Source organism: Periophthalmus magnuspinnatus, chromosome 17 (genome assembly GCF_009829125.3).
Source record: "Periophthalmus magnuspinnatus isolate fPerMag1 chromosome 17, fPerMag1.2.pri, whole genome shotgun sequence".
NCBI lineage: Eukaryota > Metazoa > Chordata > Actinopteri > Gobiiformes > Gobiidae > Periophthalmus > Periophthalmus magnuspinnatus.
Window position 1 is genome coordinate 4,210,919 of NC_047142.1, and position 16,890 is coordinate 4,227,808.

At 39.2% G+C, this 16,890-nt stretch overlaps 1 protein-coding gene across 3 annotated transcripts in view; it reads left to right on the forward strand.

Moving 5' to 3' along the window:
* The window catches only part of LOC117385715 (dipeptidyl aminopeptidase-like protein 6), a 167,675-nt gene extending 150,896 nt beyond the window's left edge, over positions 1-16,779 (forward strand). For all 3 annotated transcript variants that reach the window (XM_055228485.1, XM_033983031.2, XM_033983032.2), the window contains exons 10-26: positions 62-159; positions 247-373; positions 1,895-1,933; positions 2,012-2,119; positions 2,204-2,295; positions 3,513-3,560; positions 3,635-3,747; positions 6,989-7,036; positions 8,574-8,672; positions 8,832-8,901; positions 11,732-11,926; positions 12,754-12,808; positions 12,884-12,983; positions 14,422-14,477; positions 14,591-14,663; positions 14,765-14,838; positions 15,745-16,779. In XM_055228485.1, the coding sequence (XP_055084460.1) occupies positions 62-159; positions 247-373; positions 1,895-1,933; positions 2,012-2,119; positions 2,204-2,295; positions 3,513-3,560; positions 3,635-3,747; positions 6,989-7,036; positions 8,574-8,672; positions 8,832-8,901; positions 11,732-11,926; positions 12,754-12,808; positions 12,884-12,983; positions 14,422-14,477; positions 14,591-14,663; positions 14,765-14,838; positions 15,745-15,885 (1,536 nt within the window). In that variant the 3' untranslated portion in view covers positions 15,886-16,779. The remainder of the gene's footprint in view (positions 1-61; positions 160-246; positions 374-1,894; positions 1,934-2,011; positions 2,120-2,203; positions 2,296-3,512; positions 3,561-3,634; positions 3,748-6,988; positions 7,037-8,573; positions 8,673-8,831; positions 8,902-11,731; positions 11,927-12,753; positions 12,809-12,883; positions 12,984-14,421; positions 14,478-14,590; positions 14,664-14,764; positions 14,839-15,744) is intronic.
* The last annotated feature ends 111 nt before the right edge of the window (positions 16,780-16,890 follow it).

Here is a 16,890-nt window from a genome sequence, read left to right on the forward strand (position 1 = left end):
TTGACGGAATAAGATAAATATTCCCCGCGATAACCTCCGTGGCTTCTGCTGTTTCGCTCAGGCCGGAGAGGAGAATCCCGTCGTGCAGCTGTCAGTGGTGAGTCTTAACGGACCCCTGCACACGGTCCTCATGAAGAAACCGGATGACCCTCGAATCGGGTGAGTGACACGTCCCGGCGCGGAGGTTGTGTGTGCATTTGCGGGGAGTTTAGGGTTAGTCACGTCTTCTGTTTGTTCCCTATGAAGCCGGGAGTACTACATCACCTCCGTCAAGTGGGCAACCAGCACCAAACTCGCCGTCAACTGGTTAAACAGAGGCCAGAACAACTCCATTTTAACTCTTTGTGAGGCCACCACCGGCGTCTGCGTCAAGGTACTAAAGATGGAGGGATGGAGGGATGGAGGGATAAAGCTGTACGACGCTTTATCCCTTCACTCTCGTCTCTATATGAGCCCACGACATGCGCCTTATATGAACAAAACGACACATATCACGGTGGAAACTCTGAAAGCTTCGACTCCACAATTCAATTATTATGTTAATTCCACAGACACAATGAACGTTTAATATAATTACCGAATATTGCGCCACCAAACATCAGTCAGCGTGTGTAATGAAGTATTTAAACACGCTCGTCTTTAAATCCGGGGTGACATTTAACGGTCCCGTATCGCACATAATGGAGTCTCGTGAGTTTTAAATCGTGTTATAATGCTGTTGGCTCCTTTAAAAACACGTCATTCACACATGTTTAAGTAATTCTGGTTTATTAGTCTGTCTATGTCGCCAAAGCTCAACGCTCTGTTCCACTTTGTGATGTCATGATGTGGTAGTTTTCAAGTTAACGGCGACATTTTAGCTTTAGTTCAGTGGAGATTGGTAGTTCTAGGGCTGAAATTATCCAAATAATTCAAGTGAAGGTGTGTGGAGTTTAAAATCACAACACAGTAGAGCACTTCCTGTATCACCACATGATGACATCACAAGGTGGAACAAAGTGTTTTCTGTTTGAGAGAAGAACTCAGGATGTATATGTCTAACATGTGCAAAACGAAAACTTTTTTTTTTTTTTGCACTATGTGGATGCTTCTGTCAAACTGTACATTCATGAAAAATACACAATTTATGTACGGACAGTTCCTTTTAATATATAGTTCAAAATGTTTATGTATAATGCCATTTCTGCTGATGAATTTGGATGGAGGAAATCTGCAATTACTGTATGGAAATAATTCAAACCTGGATGGGATTATTTTCATTATTTTACTTTTTATATTTATATTATTTACTATTATTATTATTATTATTATTATTATTATTATTACTATATTTTTTGTATTATTTCCATATGTTTATTTTGTATTTATTTTGTCTTTAATGTGTATTTATTATTATTATTTATTTATTTTATTATTATTAACTAATTCTTGTCTATATTCCCATGATGGGGTAAAAAAAAAAAAAAAGGGGAAAAATGTAATCAGATTTCAACCTGTACAGCTGCAGTTCAGATTAATAATTGAATAAAAATGTGATCACAAAAGTTAACAGCCACTTTTTAGCTTTAGTTCAGTAGAGATCGGCAATTCCAGGGCTGAAATTATCAAAATAATTCTAGTGAAGGTGTGTGGAGTTTAAAAACGCAACACAGCAGAGCACTTCCTGTATTACCTCATGACATCACAAGGTGGAACAGAGCGTTTTCAGCGAGAACTCAGCCTAAATCTGCAGGGTTTGTGTGAATGAAACAAAACGCAACGGGATGTTTTTAATGAGGAAATAACATGAAAACACATCAGAAAATAACATAATATGAGGTCAACTTTAAGGTAGATCCAACGACAAAAAGAAAGAAAGGATATTTAACATTAATTTGTACTTTTATTTGTGCAGAAACATGAGGATGAGAGCGAGAGCTGGCTGCACAGACAGGTAGGGGATGGTCTGTGTGAGTAAACTGAAGCCCGGAGGGTACGAGCAGCGACACTTCATACTCTCTCCTTTGTCTAGAATGAAGCACCGCTCTTTTCCCAAGACGGACACAGATTCTTCTTCACCAGAGCCATACCTCAGGGCGGGAGAGGGAAGTTTTTCCACATTTCTATGTCCACTTCTATGGTGAGTTATGGAGCCAAACTTTCTCGAGTATGAGGCCAGAGGGAGACCGGACTGTGGACTGTGAGATTGTGGTTTGTGTTGCAGCCCAACAGCAGCACAGACATCCTTCAGTCACTGACCTCTGGAGACTGGGACGTCACCAAGATCCTGGCCTATAATCACCAGAGGAACCTCATGTAAGATACTGGAGTCTTAGTCTAATACAGAGGACCCACTGACGCTGAAACTCTGCCGTATTCAAGCCTTTATTCTTCATACTTTTATGTTCTGAAGTGCATTTGACACATAGACGACTCATTTCCTGAACATCTCACTTGGTTGTTGAACTTTGGTACAGGAACTTTTATTACAAGATCTCGTGATTGAGTCTCAAAAATGTAATATATTTCAAGGACATGCACTTTAATAATCTGGTGATGAACATTTATAATCACATTTTTTTATTGTTCTAGATTTTAACAGGGCGCTCATGAAAAAGAAAATCTGAGAACGCTCATTGATATAAAGATAAATTAAATAAAATGAAAACTATGTAGCTAAAAATTTTGTCTAGACTTAGTTGGATCATTTTGGGCAAGTAAATACTGTATTTTCCGGACAATAAGTTGCACTTTTTTAATAGTTTGGGCGGTAGTGTGACCTGTACTCAGATGCGATTTATAGAGAAAGACTTAGAGGGAGGAGTGGAGGAGTGGAGGAGTTCAAGTATCTCGGGGTCTTGTTCACGACTGAAGGAAGGATGGAGCGTGAGATTGACAGTTGGATCGGTGCAGCGTCTGCAGTGATGCGGTTGCTGTATCGGTCCGTTGTGGTAAAGAAGGAGCTGAGTCCAAAGGCAAAGCTCTCGATTTACCGGTCAATCTACGTTCCTGCCCTCACCTGTGGTCATGAGCTCTGGGTAATGACCGAAAGAACAAGATCACAGATACAAGCGGCCGAAGTGTTTCCTCCACATGATGCCTGGATGCTCCCTTAGAGATAGGGTGAGGAGCTCGGAGTAGAGCCGCTGCTGCTCCATGTGGAGAGGAGATTTATATGGGAAAATGTGTTTTTTTTCTTCATTATTACGAATTTTTTGGCTAGTGTAACTTATACTCCAGTGCCACTTGTGCTCCAGAAAATACAGTATTTACTAGACCAAAATGATACGTCGCACCTGAGCACTTACTTCCTGTTTGGACCTGGACAGCAGATGTGTGGAGAGCTAGAACTCAGCGCTACTTCCTCATCACTACTTTCTTTTTTCCCACAAACTGTCACTTAACTGATTTAAAACCTTAATAAATATTTACCACATGCACTGCCACACCACAGGAAGTACAAATGATTAGAAAACCACGAAAACCTGTGATATGAAACGTAAACCTTTATCTTTTGACTTTGACATTTTCAGATACTTCCTAAGCACAGAGGACGACCCTAAAACCCGTCACTTGTACAGGTACTGCTCTCGCTTTGTGCTAAATCGTAACGGGAGAGACGAGTTTGTGTTGAGTGTTTGCTCTGGGGTTACAGCGCCGACACCATCCCTCCGTTCAACCGCTGCTGCCTGTCGTGTGAGTTCAAATGTGGCTACGTGGACGTCTCCTTCAGCGACGACATGAGCTACTTCTTAGTCAACTGTAAAGGTACGAAGCCACGCCCCCGACTCACTCAACCGTTAGCTGATACTTTAAATCGAACACGTTTTTACAAGTACCACGTGCATTATCTTTATTGGTTGGATTAGCAAGAAAACGCTCAAAGATACTTATTGTTTTCTGGTTTTTATCTGGAGAAAGGGTCCGTTTTATTGCAAGAAAAGGCTGTGAACAAGAACTGATTTTTGTTATATATGTCTGTAAAATACCTCAGTCGTCCGGGTCGTTTCGCCGCAAAAGGTTAAAATCTGTCAGTGAAAACGGCTCTGTGTTTAAATGGTAAATAGTCGCATTTTTATACAGCGCTTTTTCGACCTTCGGGGCTCAAAGCGTTTTACATCAAGGAAATACTCGCACGTTATACACCAGAGTACACACACACACACACACACACACTCAGGGCGAGGAAAAGTGTCTTGCTCAAGGACATAATGGGAGCTTTAGACCCAAAGACATATCTTATACTTTATATTTTTTAATTTAAAGCTAATTTTTTTCCACAAGTTCAAGTGGTTTTAGCAAAAATTAAGAAAAACAGTTGCCAGGTAAAAAAAAATTTAAACACAAAACTGAATTTAACCTTTTTTCAGTGTTAAATTTTCATGTTTATGATTTACACAGATCAGATTTATGTCTTTGTTTTGGTGTTTTTCAGATTCTAAAACGGGGCGATATAATTAATACCGATCACATTTTAATTTGTAGGAAATATACAAAAGAAAAACTACTACAAATGTTGAATCTGGTCGTTTCATTACAACAAAAATCAGCTTTTTAACACAGACTTATTGTGCGTTTGTCCGTTTTATAGCTATAATCTGTGACTCCTGTGGATTATTAGGCCATAATTTGAACATTTTAATTTGCAAAGTTCATCTAAAACGACTTAATAAAAGAAACAAGTCTAGAAACGTCGCCACAACAAAGAGTCGGCTCGTCGTATGAAGAGCTGCACGTCGCACAAGAGCCGCAGATTTTATTTTCATTCGTACCAAACTGACGACGCAACGCTGACGAATCCTGCGCGTGTCATCGATTAAGAAAATAAACCGGAGAACAAAGTGCGTACGGAGCGGCGGGTGAGAACGGGGGGGTCGATCTGCAAAGTGGCGTCTTGAAAATAAGCGATTAAAGATTGTTCGAACGTGCGCGAATCAAATGACTTCACAAACAACTTCGAGAGGGTAAATGAGGAGGAAACGACTATTAAAAACTCTGAAAAGATCTGCTTTAACGATATTATTATCTGTATTAAATATCACTGACCTATAATTTGCGGTGTCATCTGAAATTTGGCTATATTTGTTCATTTTATAATCCATCTGGGGAAGAAATGTAGAGGACCATCAGGCGAACTGGTCCCACAGTTTGTTTCCTCAAGACTGAACAGCAGAACCAAGACGAGGGATGAAGTTCTGAATAATTGAATCGATGTTCTGAGTTTGCTGGACGTGTTTATGGAGCTGGACATTAGCAGATCATCTCGAACTCTCTGTGGGATCGGCTCACGCTCACGTTTAAAGACACATTTTACACTATTCTCTCATCTACACTATGTTATAATGTCGTTTCCTCGTCACAAACGGACCTGGAGTTGTGTTTTTTTGTTTCATTCACACATGTTTAACGCACAAATCCTACATGTTTAGGCTGAGTTCTTTCTCTCAAACAGAAAACAAGCTGGTCACTGACGTAAAATGCATCTTTTTTTCATTTCTTTTTGTCTATTTTCATCATTTTCACAATAAAAAATAAATAAATACATACATATATTAATATAGAAATGAATATACTGTATACACACGCACACACACAGATATACCGTAAATTTCGGACTATAAGCCTCTACTTTATTCCCCACACTTTGAATCCTGCGGCTTATACAACAGCGCGGCTAATTTATAGATTTTTACTGCCTTTTACGGCCACTGGGGGGAGCTCTAACAGTAAATGCAAACGTGAGACATGGGGAAAGATTATGAAGTGATGCTTTTCAGACACAGTTTAAACAAAAAAAACAAAGAAAAAAAGCGTTTCCTAAATTAAAACTAAAAATCTTTCATCTTTCTGTGTAAATATCACATGTTACAACACAAAAACCTGCGACTTATATATGGACAAAATTGATTTTCTTTTCAAATTCAGCTGGTGCCGCTTATATTCAGGTGCGCTCTATAGTCCGATATTTACGGTACATATATACACACCCATATACATACAAATACATGGATCTACACGTATAGATACACATAAATGCAGATATACACATGTTAAGAAAAAAACACACACAAGGGGGCGCTGTCATAACCAAGCTCATTAATGGAAAGCTACATTTGAGAACGGAGTATTAATCCGGAGTATTAATCCAGTTATAGTTGGAGACAAAATACATCTGCCTTGTGAAATAATTGTGCGTTTTGTCTGCCCCTTTAAGATATTTTTTGTAATTGTCATAGAAAGAATTTAAAAGCTCCATATCACGCTGTTTTCTGATCAGTTCTAATGTCGTTTCCTCGTCACAAACAGACCCGGAGTTGTGTTTTTGTTTCATTCACACACGTTTAACGCTGCATATTTACGCCAAGTTCTTTCTCTCAAACAAAAAACGCTCTGTTCCACCTTGTGATGTCATCATGTGGTAATACAGGAAGTGCTCTACTATGTATTTAAGCTCCATTCGCCTTTTCATTTTGGTTGTTTTCAGACCTGGAACTGGCCATTTCCGCTAAACTAAAGGTAAAAGGTTGCGTTTAACTACCACTTCATGACATCACGAGGTGGAACGGAGCGTTTTTGAGCTTTGGGGATGTAGAAAGACACGTGCGAATGAAACGAAACACAACTCCAGCTGTGTTTTGGAGGAGGTAACGACATTGTAACATGGCTTAAAGCTACGAGTTGGACCTTTACGTTCTCAATGACAGACGAGCGGAGGGTCAGGCGTGTGCGGTTGTCATCGTTTCTCGCTTCTGTTTACCGCCGTTTCTCACGAGGCTGTGGTTTAAGCCCCGAGAGCACAAAAGCAGTGTTTCCATGGAAGTTCTTTGGAGAATTGCTCCGCGGTGAAATAACGGCGAGGAAAACGAAGCACTTCTCCTGGGAAAACAGTTTGGATTGTAAAGATTTGGACGAACAGCGCGTCTGAAATCTTAAATAGATCATGTGGATGCCATTCAACAATACTCAGTTAATATTTTGTGTATATTGTGTTTGTATTTTATTTCTCCAGGTCCTGATATACCGAGTGTGGCTGTTTATCAGACGAGTGACAAACAAAGTGAGTGTTTACCTTTTACGTAACGGGTCCAAATCTTACCTCAAGTTCTCACAGTTACAAGTATTATCTCGAAGTACTACATTTATTTACTTACTGCTTCCAAAAAACATAAGAACTACTATTAAAAATGACTGGTTTTGTGTTTTATTCTTATCATATGGAGGTAAAATATACTTGAGTAATAATTCTATACATTTACAGCAGAGGTATCCAGACTAGAAATAGTTTAATTTGCTGTAAAAAGTGCTTCAGCAGGAGGTCTGAGGGCCAATAAAAACTAGTCTGAGGGCCGCATTTAGCCCCTGGGCCGTAGTTTGGACACCCCTGATTTAAAGTAACCCATTATTTATACTACTGCCACTGCATTACATACTGTTTATACTACAACTATTAAAAAACTTGAACTGTAACTGTAAGTACAATTGTTCCTACTACAGGTTTTCCAGAAATAAAAGCCCCCGACTGGTCCTTTAGAGTACTACAACCACAACAACACCAAAAAAACTCATTCTAAAAACTCATTCAGGGCTTAAACGTATTTGTGAACTCCTCACATCGTAGTAGTGAAAGTAGTATAATATATATATAACTAACCGGTACGCAGTGGTGGAACATAAAGTAAAAGTTGTAAAGTACTGTACATTTTTGGCATCTGTACTTTAGTCTTTAAAGTGGATATTTTTTACAGATACTAGCAGATATCTGTACTTTCTACTTTACTACATTTGTGAACAGGACTGAAAAGTAAAAGTATTTTTTCTTTTTGTTTGGAACCTGCTGAAAAGTCTGAGGGTTTATTTTAACACATTCATAATTTGAACAAACAAAAATATACAAATACAAAAATCAGCTATGGTTAAAAGATTGTTTCATTTGTTTCTGCTGAACAAAAATCAGCACAAAACTTAATCAAAATCACTGCATTTGTAGCTTTGTTAGACGCAAAATACTTTTACTTGTTAGTCTTTTTTTTAAACAGTTACTTCAATATTTTTACTTGACACTTTTTGTATTTTTTTTTTGCTCTAGTAACAAAATTAAGTACCACAGCTAAAAAATGTTGACTTAAACTTTACCTGAGTATTTGTCCAGTTACATTTTCTAAAAAGGCAACAGGGTAAAACTCTAGTGAATCAAAACCACAATTTGAACGATCACAGAAAAAAAGTAGGAAGGAGTTGAGGAATTTGAAACGTGCAGACCCTGAAGTTTAGACTTTAAAAACCAGAGGAATGTCTAATAAAAGTGAACAAAGAGTGAGACAGAAACATCTCCAAACGCTAAAATGCTTGATTCTCATGTAAGTTCATCAGTTCATACATCACGTCTTCTCTCTACCATTATTATTCCTCCTTAATTTAAAACATGAACTAAAAATCCTACTATTAAAACACATAAAAAATCTACTTGCAATGTTAGAAAAATCTCAATTAGACACTTTCTTTTTCCATTTTCATTTACCCAAACGTTCTGATAATTCAAGTTAAAATGATGTGTTTATTTCCACCAGTTCCTCCATGTTCCTTTGCGTCCACAGAGATACTGGACATAGAGACGAACGAGAAGCTGAACGTGACGTACAACAACATGCAGATGCCTCGCGTGGAGTACGACACCATCACTATCGACGACTACAGTACGTCTTTTACCTCCAGTTCACTCACTTAAGGTCCTACGTTACACAAAATGGACTCGTGTGGGGTTTGAGTCGTGTTCTAATGCCGTTACCTCCTCAGAAACGTCACCAGACTTTCTTTTGTCCGTGCCGTGTGTGACCGCCGTGTGTCTGTTTCAGCTCTGACCATGCAGATCCTGAAGCCGGCGGCGTTCGTGGACACGGCGCATTACCCTTTACTCCTCCTCGTGTGAGTACGAACGCACCCAGACCTGTTTCTACGAACGAGAACACCAATTAAGACGTTTATTTTATTATTCAACAGTGTTTTTTCTTGCTAAGATTGCAGTTTAAGTGGTTCGTTTTAGACAAATTGTAGCTCGTTGATGTTTTTTTTTACGTTTACTTTTCAATCGTGGTACTAGGCCTGTCACGAAAACACGTTCAGCTCCGGTTAAATGAAGCTCGTCGATGCTAGAGCAGGTATAGCGGCGAATTTCGAGCCGAGTTTCATATTTGGAAGTGTCATAGCAACCAAAGAGCCAATCCTGAGCGAGGCTGTGGAAGGTAACGCCCCTTCTCGCTCGCACCACTGGTTTAACAGGGAGCGGACGCTTAGCAACGCTGTCAATCAAACCTGTTGCTAACGATACTAGTGAAAGAAGGCGGCTGGTTTGTCTGTTATTAATGTTCATATCTTGATTTACAGACACAATAGTGAAATAAAAACACCAGGATCGTGTAGATATGAACATTTAAGACCAAAAAAGACGAGTTTGACAACAGCAGTTACAGAGCGAGAGGCGACGATGGAGCCACTTCCTGTTTAGAACGCAACGGCTAGCACATGTGCGTCAAACTCAAGGCCCGGGGGTCAAATGCGGCCCGCCACATCATTTTATGTGGCCCGTGAGAAGGTAAAATAAGGCTTGACTGTCATTTTAAAATAAGTCTACGCTGCTTTAATGTGTGCACTGACAATAAACTAATGAGATTTTCCCAACAAGTCACTCTGAAAAATATTTGCAAATAATCATCACAAATTGTTCAGGAAGAGGAAAATTGTCGGCGTGGAAGGCAGTTTCAAGAAAGGTGCTAAATGTGAATACAAGTTTGTGCTTTATGGAGAAAATCTGTATGTTTTTTGTGTTATGAGGCGCGGTCGGTACAATCTACGTCGACATTTTGACACCAAACACGGAGCTAAGTATAAAAAGTTAGTCTTCAAGAAAAACAACAAATTGTCCAATAATTAAAAGGCTGTTTTTGAAGCAGTGTTGAAATACGGAGTTACACAGACATGTAATATTTGCAACTTGAATACGCAATAAATCCAGAAACAGTTATTTAACAAGTTTAAAAGTAGTTACATTTATTTTACATGACATTTGTTTACATTTAGTGACATTTATCCTGCCGCACAGTTACATCTGGCTCTTGATGGCGGCCATTTTGCTGATGTGGCCCTCAGTGAAAATGAGTTTGACGCCTCTGGGCTAGCAGGTTAGGCTAGGCAAGTTTATTTGTACAGCACAATCGTACACAAAGTAATTTAAAGTGCTTTACAGAATGAGAAAGACGTTAAAAGTCTGTGGATATATCGCTGAAGAAAAAATAGATGATAAACGATAATATTGGAACTAATTTATGACACAAAAAACAAAACCTGTATTTGTATTACTATTAGTATGTATGTAGGTATTTATTTTGTTACTGTGAAAACCATGAAAATAAACTGTTTAAAAAAAAAAAAAAAAGGACAATACAATGTACAATACTGTTAAAAAAATAAATCGCAGAATGACAGACTTTAGTAGTGAGGATGCAGCAGGCAAACTACGGCCCCGGGGCCACATACGGCACGTTGGGGTTTTTAATCCGGCCCGTCGAATGTGACCAAATTACTGCGCGTTTCAGCTACATCAACCTTGTATTACTCTTATTCTCTTATCAGCGCTTATCAAAGAAAAAAGTGGACAGTGAGCGCTGGGTGTTTAATACAACGTGGACAACAAAATATTATATCACCAAAGTCCAATCAAAGTTTTTTTTGCTGGTATTCAAATTGGCAAAAGCTAGCAAGCGTTTCTCTGAAGGCGAGTTTTTAAAAGAATGCATTTGGAAAACAATTTGTACGATGAGCCTTGAATATTCACGTTTTTGCCACATGTCACAGACCTAATCTCCAATTTAATACTGTATTTACAAATATACATCCTGGCCCCGCCCCTTTGTCTAATTTTATAACCCAATGTGGCCCGTGTCTCAAAAACTTTTCCCACCCCTGATCTAGAATGAGACATAGAGGTTAAGTATCTTATTGTAGGACAGAAAAACAACCAAAAGATCCGCGCTATTACAGTAGGAAAGTAAAAATACACACGATAAATAAATGTTCCATCTCGATATACTGCAGTACTTATCGTAACGTCTCGTACTCACAGCGAGGAACGTGTTTATTACCAAATTACGCCTCTCGAAATAAGCTGAGTCCTGCTTCTCTCTCGAACCAATAAAATGACGACTTTTTCTGGCTTTTTGAACGTAGAACACAGTCATAAAACACCCCACACCGCCCCCTACTGACAAGAGCACGTACAATTACAGAGCGATTACGTCATCATGGCAGGTTTACGCGCAGCAAGGCCGTAGAAAGTTCGTTAAGCACTAAAATGATTAAAATTAAGATTAAGTGAGGTGGAATTCAAAATAAACTGTTGATTTAATTTAAAATATCACAGAAAACAAAACAAATATCACAAAAAAAGCAGAATAATGGCGTTTTATTTGTTCTTTTACTTCCACTATGTCCCAACTGTTGGATTTGTAATTGAGTTTTTAAAAAGAACAGAGGAAACCGGAGTATTTCTTTCTGGCTGAAAATTGTTGTTAAGCCTGAACGCGGCTCACGGCTGTTTTTTCCCCGTCAGAATCAATTTGCTGGTGTAATATTATGCAACCGTTTCAGTGGGTCTGCAATAGATATCAGCGCTCCTGTTTGCTTTGAGAAACGTCCTTGAGATTTAAAAGTTTATGTGAATATTAAGGGCGACTTCAATTATTCAAAAACCGTTTTGCAGCGACGGCACCCCCGGTGGTCAGATGGTCACGGAGCAGTTCCAGGTGGACTGGGCCACAGCTCTGGTCAGCAGCTTCAGCACCATCGTGATCCGCTTCGACGGGCACGGCAGCGGCTTCCAGGGCACCAACCTCCTCCACAAAGTCCGACGAAGGCTGGGGAAACTGGAGGAGCGGGACCAGCTGGAGGCGCTCAGGTTTAACCACAGATTTACACACGTGATAATATCGACAGGACGCGTGTTTGAGACGTTTAGACGAGTTCAGATTTATTCACTTCAATTAAAACTTCATTATTTGGCTGGTTTTAACAGAATTGTCTCTGAAACGTGCTTATTTACTGACAGATTTTGACTTAAAATATCTGTAATCTTTAACAAAATCAACAACATAAATCCAGGCCATGATAATAATTAAAATAACTGATAATATTTAACGTATGGACAGCATATTTACACCAAAAAGTAATATCTATATGACATAAATACTCTCTATTTTAAGTGTTTGGGCAGTTTAGATGTATTAATGTCAATAAAATCTTCATTATTTGGCTGATTTTAACATAATCGTCTCTGAAACGTGCTTCTTTACTGACAGATTTTGACTTAAAATATCTTTAATCTTTAACAAAATCAACAACATGACATCCAGGCCTTGATAATAATTAAAATAACTGATAATAATTAACGTAAGGACAGCATATTTACACCAAAAAGTAATATCTATATGACATAAATACTCTGAACTTGTCCAAACGTCCCAAACATTTAAAATAACATATTCAGATTTATTCACTTAAATTAAATCTTCATTATTTCATATATTTATAAAAGAATTGTCTCTGAAACGTGCTTCTTTACTGACAGTTTGGCTTAAAAAATTTGTAATCTTTAACAAAATCAACAACATAAATCCAGGTCATGAAAATAACTAAAATAACTGATAATAATATATAATTTTGTGTGTAGACTTGATGTTTAAACTTTGAAATCGATGTGTTTATTTGAATAACGTGTCGTTTTAGGTTCATATCCAAAGAGCCGTACATTGACAAGAATCGGATGGGAGTTTATGGAAAAGTAAGAGTGACGTTTTTTAAAATTTAGTCTCTGATTACGATGCAGAATGTGCTTTCAGCGTGTTTTCTCGTTCAGGCTTATGGAGGATACTTGGCCACTCTTCTCCTGAGCTCCGAGTTCACGAAGCTCAAATGTGGAACGGCCGTCTCCCCCATCACAGACTTTGAACTCTATGGTATGAATTTTACGCGTTTTCAGTTGATACGTGAACTTTTAGTACAAGATCTCATGATTATCCAGGTCTAAAAAGTGTTGGGGAAAGAGCTTTTTGGTTATTTTGCTTCCCAGAAATGTAATATATTTGAAGAACGTGCAAAACTAGACACATTAATGCCACTAAAAACACTTTAATAATGTGGAGATAAACATTTAGAATCACACCTGCTCCTGTTTTTAATGTTTTGAAATAGATTTTTACAGCGGTCCCTTGTTTATCGTGGGGGTTACGTTCTAAAAATAACCCGTAATAGTCGAAATCCGCAGTCGTCAGCTTTATTTTTGACATTATTCTATACGTTTTGCAGCTGTAAAACCCCTCACCACACACTTTATACACTTCTCTCTCTCATTTAAACTCTCTCAAAGTTCAAACCTTCGTAAAAGAGCCACACCAGCACTGAATGTGTTGTAACGACTGACAGGAGGGACCAAAAAGAACTCGGGGGAACAGTTTAACAATGTTTATTAACAGTTTTAAACGTGCAAATGAAGGTAGATTGATCAGGGAGTTGAGAGTGGGGTTGTTTGTCGTGGTCCGGGAGTAAAGCGTGAGCGGCGGAGCTTGAAACGAGGTGAGATCCGTACCAGTCGTGGCGAGCTGGGTCGGAGACGGAGGAGCCAAGCGGGATCTGACGAGGAGCAAAAAATATCCAACGTAGAAAGAGTCACAAAGAGGAAAACCATGAACCGAGCCGAGCAGAGCGGTACCACAGTGGATACGCCGAGTGTCCTGGCTCCTTTTGTCCTCCTCAGGTGCAGCTTGATTGACAATTAGCTCCAGGTGTGTGTGGGAGGAGCCCAAATCTCCGCCCAACTCCGCGCTCGGACACAGAAGGGAGGTGGGGAAAGCGGTGCGGAAAGGCAGGACAGACTAGGATCGTGACAAAATGTTTATGAGTGACATTATTTTTTCATTTTCTGACTTAATTCAGCTGCAAATAAAACTGTACGTTAAAGTTCTTAGTGCAGCAAAAGTGTCAAACATCTCGGCCTCCTCAAGAGCACCCACAAAGAGCACCCACAAAGAGCACCCGTAAAGAGCACCCGTAAAGCGTCATTATAAACCACCTGCAGCCTTTGAAAACTGGCTTTTTTTGTAGTGAGTCCAGAGGTGAGAAATGTGATTTAAACAACATCAACTTTACATCATCAGAGCATGAAACAAACTTGAACATAAGAGCGTTTATTAGCTCATATTATCGTTTTTGATGATGTTTTTCTATATTTTACACAATGCGCTCATGAAAAACAGAGTCTGAGTCATCTCTTTGGGCTCTGACTGTTTAAATAAAAATAAAAATAAACGTTGAAATTGTAAAGTTGATACTCTGGCTGCTTGGTCTGTTCCTCATAGTTACAGATTCTCACGTCCGTCTGTATTTCCTTCTTCACAGCGTCTGCGTTTTCAGAAAGATATCTGGGCTCGAAGACGGATGCCAGAGTCTACACGGTAAAGCTATCGCCTTTTAATGTCTTTTAAATCTGTTGTTTTTTTTAACAGCGTGAATGATGGTAATTGGGAGCATTTAAAAAGTAATGTTGGATTTTGTCTCGTCCTGTCAGATGGCCAATTTAGCGCACAGAGCGGGTCAGCTCGTGGAGAAGCAGTACCTGATTGTTCACCCCACTGCTGACGGTGAGAGATTTAGAGCACGTCTGGCAACGCATTACCACTTAATGAGGCCGCCGGTGAAACACTATCAGCCTAATGCCTCTGTCTGCTCTCATCTTTCACAGAAAAGGTCCACTTTCAGCACACTGCCAAGTTTATCAACCATTTAATCAACGAGAACGCTAATTACACGCTACAGGTGAGTGGCACGTCGCTATTGGGGCTGAGTAATGGCAGTCAGTCAGGTTTAAGTTTGCATCTACATTGTACATTTTATCAGTTAAATCGGCGTTATTCTGCTAAATCGACTTCTCCGAGCTTTTAAACGTGTCGTAGTTCTGCTCATTTACCTTCTCGAAGTGGAGTGATTCTGATGTGTTTGAGTTATCTTCAAAAGCGACATATTACCTCCAAATCAAGTCTTCAGAACAGAGGACACTTTTCTTCTACGTTGACTTTGATTGGTCCTCACAGCAAGTATTATTATTTAAAGCTGCACTGTGTAACTTTTCTGATTTGAGATGTTCTTGCTTTGCCTGTAATCGTCCGCAATACACTGTAGCGTCTTGCATTTATTCAGTACTGTTTATTGCTTAAAAATTCCCTGAAAAACATGACTTCTTATTGTGAGTGGGGTCATTTCTCCACAGATCTGCTCGTCTCCATGGAGACAGAAAAGTTACGCAACACAGTGCATCTTTAAACGTCCCGTATTACACTATTTTCTGATCTGTTTTAATGTTTCCGCATCACAAACAGACCTGGAGTTGTGTTTTATTTTGCACATGTTAGACATATACATGCTGCATATTTAGACTGAGATCTTCTCTCAAACAGAAAACGCTCTGTTCCACCTTGTGATGTCATCATAGTAAAGTGTTACTCAAGCATGTGTGAATGAAACAAATACAACTCCAGGTCTGTTTATTTTGTGGTAACAGTATTATAACATGACTTAAAGCTTAAAGACATGAGTCAGTTTTGCATAAGATCAGAAAATGCTCTTGGGGAAAATGCAAATCCAAACAAAATGTCAGTATTTTTATTTTGTTTGAGTTTAATGGCTGCAGATGTCTTTATACTCACTCGCTGTGGTCCTTTCTAGATCTATCCTGATGAGGGACACTTCTTGCACAGTGAGGGCACACAGCAGCACTTGAGCCAGTCGCTGGTGAACTTCTTTGGGGAGTGTTTCCGAGTCCCGGACGTCCCGAAAGAGGAACAGAAGGAGGAGGAGGACAGCTAAAGCCCCAGGGAGCAGCACGGCCCGCTCCGCACAATATGCAACATGTACACAGTCTACTGCTGATGCAGGGCACAGTTGCATGTGCAAAGTGACCTTGGCTTACAGCCTTTTCTCTCACCTTGTGCTGCAGGCAGATATGGGGCAAAAAGACAATGACTGAACTCCTGATTAACTCCAGTACTATTGGACTAGTGGACATAATGTAAAGGAAAAGTACTCCCTCTTGTGGACAAACTGCAGAACAACATGTCTCGACTGAGCCATGTGACTTACTCCAACTGTGGCACATTAATCAAGCGCTTTGCAGCACAATATATCCTCCTTATCATTATGTTGACATTCAGTTTGTGAAAGGCTGCCAGTTTGTGATAAACTTGCCAATTTGTTGATATTGCGTTCATGATTTCTCTGTTGTCTCGGAGTAGTTCTGTGTTGAGTGAATGTCTGGCTGCACCAGTTCATAACTGTTTTCCAAAAACAAAGGCACAAACGCTCTGTACAAAATATTGTATTTTCCCTTTGCATACTCTGAATCTGTCACTGTGCCTTACTCCTGTGGGTATCGTCTGTTAGGAGCCCACTGACACTAAACCATTAAACTTTCCTCGTCCTAATGTGAATCCTGTCGATGACTAGAAACACTTTTGTTTGACATATTGACAAAAAAGTTTCAAACATTTCTCTGCTGGAAAGGTTTAGTAATATTTAGTTTTGCAATGGCCTGAGATGTAACAGAGTTGAACGACACTGTGGATTGATCTGAACTGTGTAAACTGACATGACTTTTTCCCCATCAGTGGTTTCTAGTCATTTAATGTACAAAGTGTATAAATCTTATATTGTTTAAGTCTTTATGTTGTATGTGCAACTTGTATATAAAGCATTTTGAAACGTACCACTGCTTTGGTTCACTCTGACATCCCTCTAGTGGAGAAAGATGGTATTACAACTGAGTCATTTAAATTCTAAAGTTACATTTTGTCTGTGTATTTAACCAAGAACAGA